Source organism: Calidris pugnax, unplaced genomic scaffold (genome assembly GCF_001431845.1).
Source record: "Calidris pugnax isolate Ruff unplaced genomic scaffold, ASM143184v1 scaffold323, whole genome shotgun sequence".
Classification (NCBI taxonomy): Eukaryota; Metazoa; Chordata; class Aves; order Charadriiformes; family Scolopacidae; genus Calidris; species Calidris pugnax.
In genome coordinates, this window is record NW_015091032.1 from 49 (window position 1) to 4988 (window position 4940).

At 38.7% G+C, this 4940-nt stretch overlaps 1 protein-coding gene across 1 annotated transcript; it reads right to left on the reverse strand.

Moving 5' to 3' along the window:
* Positions 1-525: 525 nt before the first annotated feature.
* Positions 526-4570, reverse strand: LOC106896284 (dnaJ homolog subfamily C member 13-like; the record flags this gene model as incomplete). Its single annotated transcript, XM_014956117.1, has 6 exons — positions 526-693; positions 1469-1648; positions 2588-2707; positions 2908-2982; positions 3551-3735; positions 4435-4570. Coding segments are annotated over 6 exons (864 nt in total), but the record flags the coding sequence as incomplete, so codon positions are not given.
* Between the last annotated feature and the right edge of the window lie 370 nt (positions 4571-4940).

Consider the following 4940-nt stretch of genomic DNA (forward strand, 5'->3'; position numbering starts at 1 on the left):
CTAGTCTCATGAACAACTAGACCAATTTTATAAGCAAGTTTAAAGTGTCAAGTTTCCGACATACTGGAAAAAACAGTATGTGTAAGTTATTTGGGACAGTACAGTATATATTTCAGTTTTTCTTTACTTCAAGCCCTGTTTGCTCCAGATTCTCCTTTTATTTTTGACACTGAGCAGCAACTGTCTGCAGTATCGCTTTGCAGATAACTTCTTTGGTACCACTTTTAAAGGGAGAAGTTAAGCCGTTGCTCTCTGTCATCATTATAACCTTAAACCTTCAACAATTAACTTCTTTGCTCTCATAATTGTTTTGCAAATATTACTGTACAGGGTACTGTTCCTGTCCATAGTGCCTGAGGCTAAATCAGTTTGTTTTCCTTGCAGTTACTCCAACTGCAAAGAAAAAATAAATATCACACTGCTGTTCTCTGCATCAGGTTGGTCAAAGAGAGTTCAGCGTTTCAGAAGTGACCAAGTTCTCCTTTCATAAATCACTAGATAAACTTTTGGCCAACAGATGCTCACCTCAGTAGGACTGACCACGGCAAGTTTCCTTGCAATATAGGGTGTCAACATTCCAGCCAAGCTCTTCCTGATCGTTGGGTTTTCAGGTGTAGCCTGTTCTTCGGAGAGATACCCTCCAAGGCGACTCAGGGCCAGGAGACTGAGCTTAGCAAGGCTATTTGCTACCTCCTGAAAAATCAAGCGCAGTTATAAAAAAGCTAGAGCTCACTGAAGAAACATTAAGCTCAATATGATCACTGTGTTGTGGACTTAATAAATGCAGTTAGACACGAGCACTGATAAGTAGGAAAAACTAGGGCACCAAGATGAGCTGAAAGCACAGAAGCTCTTCAGTGTAATAGCTTCTGACCAGACAACAATTCCTGCTGGCACCATCAAATATCACCATAAATAAGCCTTTTTTTATGACAGCAATACAGGAGTTAATAACCACAACAGACTGTTCAAAGCTCAGCAGCTGAGGAAGTGCCACACTTAAGAGCATCCCCATTTAAGGAAATGGAAGTGTGAAGTCACTTACACAGCTGTGGGGCAACGGGAACAATATAGCCCTGGGCATTTCAGATAAGGTCATGGTATCACTAGACAACCCCTTCGGTTCAGCCTTAAGAGAAAAGAGCTTTTTCTTCTGACAGCACAAGTTTTCTACTGTTCACTGTGCATAAAAATCTCTTGCATTAAGTCTATTAGAAACTGCAGCTTTAACATTTGAACTCAAAACATGAGCTACTCTTAAAAAAAACAAACACACCAACCAACCCCAAACTCAAACAACAGCATTTGCACTGCTACACCAAAACCCCCTTCCAAAACTGCTCTGTTAACATCATTGTTCATGTAATTCAATGACTCTAACGTGTATTTGAATACACATTATGTTGTTGATAAGAGATGGCAAGCACCAACCATTGGTGTCTGAAAGCGTGCACCTCGTTAACAGTACCTGGTGATTTGAATCTTCACTCTTCTGAATTCCACTCTCTTCTAGCGTATAGTCATAGTTGAAAAGGTAACCCAGCAAGTACCAGAGAACTCCAGCTTGGAACAAGTGTGTTTGGAGCCAGTAATCTAAGGCAAAGGAGCTAACACACTCTACTCCCAAAGAAGCTACTCGTGGTATGTTCTGAGGGAGGAAAAAAAATTGCTTTAGTACTTGTGACCACAGAAAGCCATCTGGCTTCCTTACCAAACAAAGGCTTAAAGCCAAAATTTGCTAACTCCAGAGTACCATTTAAGCAGCACAGAGATGAAAACTGAAGTAGACATAACAAGTTAAGTGTCTGGTAGACAAAAAACATGGCTAATTAGAATCGAATTAGGCCACACCCTTCAAAGGACAAGAAGTTATTTAAGATTTATTAAAATTTATTATAAAGTAACTAAAATGTAGTAATATTCTTTTATTAAAAGTTATTATAAAATAGTTATTTTATTTGGTTAGAAAGAAGCATTGATGAACTGGTGGAAAAACAACTCAAGAAAGCAGCAGAGACTCCCAGGTGAGTATTCTATGGCAAGACCTGCGTTCTGCAGAGATTTAAGAACACACAACCATCTACAGTATATTATTATCGTCTGGTTTTAGAGCCTTCTGTTTTCACATGCCCCATATGAAAAGCTCAAGACAAGCTTTCTGTGCTGGATTCAAAGTTCAGCAATGATATAACATGAGGTAAGTTCTAAGTTTCTAAATAGCAACAAAACTTCTTGAATACTGCTCCCAGAGTTTGTGCTGATTTAGGAGTCTATCTGCTTGTCTAAGATCTAGCTCCAGGACTTCTATCTGCTGATTTAGTACATCACACCAATCAGCTAAACATGTCAGTTAAGAGGCAAAAGTAGCCAAATCTTTGTAGTGATTGCATTTTAAGCTCAACACTTGTATTTTAATCCATTTAGTGGAAAACAAGACAGTAGAGTTCTGTATCCCATAAGGACTAGCTGGGATCTTACAGAAGCATCTGATCAGTCTCTGCAATTGTCCTACCTCCCTTAAAAGCAGAACATTCCCCTAAACATTAACAGTTAAATACCCATTTAGGCAAAGGAAAGGCGCTCTTACCTTGCCATAATACAGTAGTCTACAGAGGTCCTTAATGATGTTAGGCATTTCTGTAATCTTCTCTCTGCATTCCTCAAATTGAGCTGCTACGCTGTAACACTTACTAATATATCCACATACCTATAAAAAACAGGTTTTCTTTGATTCCAGGTGAAGGGAAAATGCATGTTTACAACTTATTTTTTAAGATAGTTAACACTACATCAGTATTTTATGTTCTATGTACACACACTTATATTTATAATCATATAATAGATATACTGTAACATATATTATGTTCTGGTAAACTGATTCAGTCAGTTAAGGTTGCTGCAACTCACCTGCACAGACATATCATCTGGTTTACTAGAACGAGTCAGGACTGCTACGCAGCGATTAAACGCTTCTTGCAACACCTGTGAGGATGGGATGATGCGTAAGTTCAGTCACAAGTCACAACAAAAACTGATACAGGCTGGCAGAAATAAAACACTATCTAGTAAACCCTCATTTAATGGCTGAAGGGAAACATTTGACAAAGTCTGCTGCTTGCTTAAATGGTTTATAGGGACAAAACTCCTTGCAAGTGCTGGTACTAGCCTTTGGTGCTTCAGAGTTGAGAGCATTCTCACACGTGAACTAATAGGTGCTCTGAAAAGCCCTTCTGCTCAAGTGATTTGTTCACATTTATCTATTCTTTCACATAGAAAATACAGAGTTTTGTAAAGAAGTAGAGAAACATCAGACGTGGTTTGCTTATCCACTGTTCAACAGACAAGCCTAGGTCCAGAAAGGGGTAATACTCTGCAAGAAGCTTCTTCTACTGCATCCAGAACAGAGGCAGTAAGAAAGGACACGTCTCAACAAGATCAAAAGTCATTCTCAAGCATACCTGATGTCTTATGCACTGAGGGTCTAGGATTTTTAGCTGTGGAAGAGTTAAGTCTAAAAAAAATTCATTTCAGTAAGTTTATTTCTATTTACCTCAATTCCATTTTCTCTTCGCAGTTCTTCTGCATTTAATGCTGAACAATTGACAGTATGGAAAGCAAGTTCTGTAGCAGCAGGCAAGAGAGGAGATTCTTTGGAAAACAAGAGATCATCCGAAGTTTCAATGGTAATAGTCTTTATCAGCATAGGATAGCCTGCATATTTGTAAGGTTTCAACTCTGAAAGAGAAAAAAGTAAAAGTTTACATATATGCAGAGTCTAAGCAATTTAAACCACAACATAATTATGAGTGGAAAATACATCAGAGAAATAAGAACTAGGAGTCAGCCAAAACCAACACCTCAATACTGGAGCGAGACTGAGCAGTCCACACAACCTGGCTCCTTGTCACCCAGCTCAGCTGTGAAGGAGGGGTAACTGGAGCACCCTGACCCTTGGCTCTAGCCACAGTCCCTGCCTGGCAGCTGGGCTGTGAAAGAGGCAGCACTGCAGCACACTCACCAGAGGACACTAACACTAGGCACTATTTCTGCAAGACTCTCTCATTTTTAAATAGCCATGTAAGTGTAATCTCATTTATAGTCAGGATGTGCTATCGGGGTGACTGAATACTACCGAGGAGTTTTCTGCATAGACAGAATTGTAGATTTAAGTTCTATATGAAGGAATATTCAAACTGATTAGTATTGGAGCAGAGAATTTCAAAAAGCTATTCAAGCTTTTTTGAATTAAGTTTTACTGCAGATTAATTTATTTTATGAAAAAAAAAAAAGAGTTCTATTTTGAAGCCCTTTACCATAGCTACATAATGCTGTGGCAAGCCAGAAACCAGACCAACAGAAAAGAACAGAGGGGATTAAAACTGACTGGTCAGAAATGAACATGAAACATGATAGGGAGACAGACAGCATGCTTACCTTCCTTATGCCTGTTGAAGAGGATGCTTTGAGTTTTCAAGATCAAAATTATGTTTTCTGGATCTGGCCCATCTATCACCTTGGCAGACTTTGTGCATAGGAACTCATATGCTTTATTAACTTTTTCAAACATATCCTGCAAATAAAGAGGAACAGTCTCAAGAGTCGCTAAGAAGCCCCTAAATTACTACAAGCCTGCAGCACCAGTTTAGATGCAGGTAAAATAAAGCATTCCAGGTTATTGGCCATAAGACTAGTTTTGTTGACTTATTACGTTTCAGAAAACACTGCAAATAACCTTAAGAACACTGGTTCACAGATCAGTTTTCTTCTGTCTCTTAAACTTTGCCATGGGCAAGGGACTAAAACTAAGTCAATTCCAATAAGACCAAAGTATTAAGTACAGTTTAGTTGATTGTAAGAATGGGTAGAGAATGCAGTCTGTCTTTGCTTATTTAGCAAATATCTAAGCAATTTGCTTATTTAGATCCTATGTAACTCTTTAA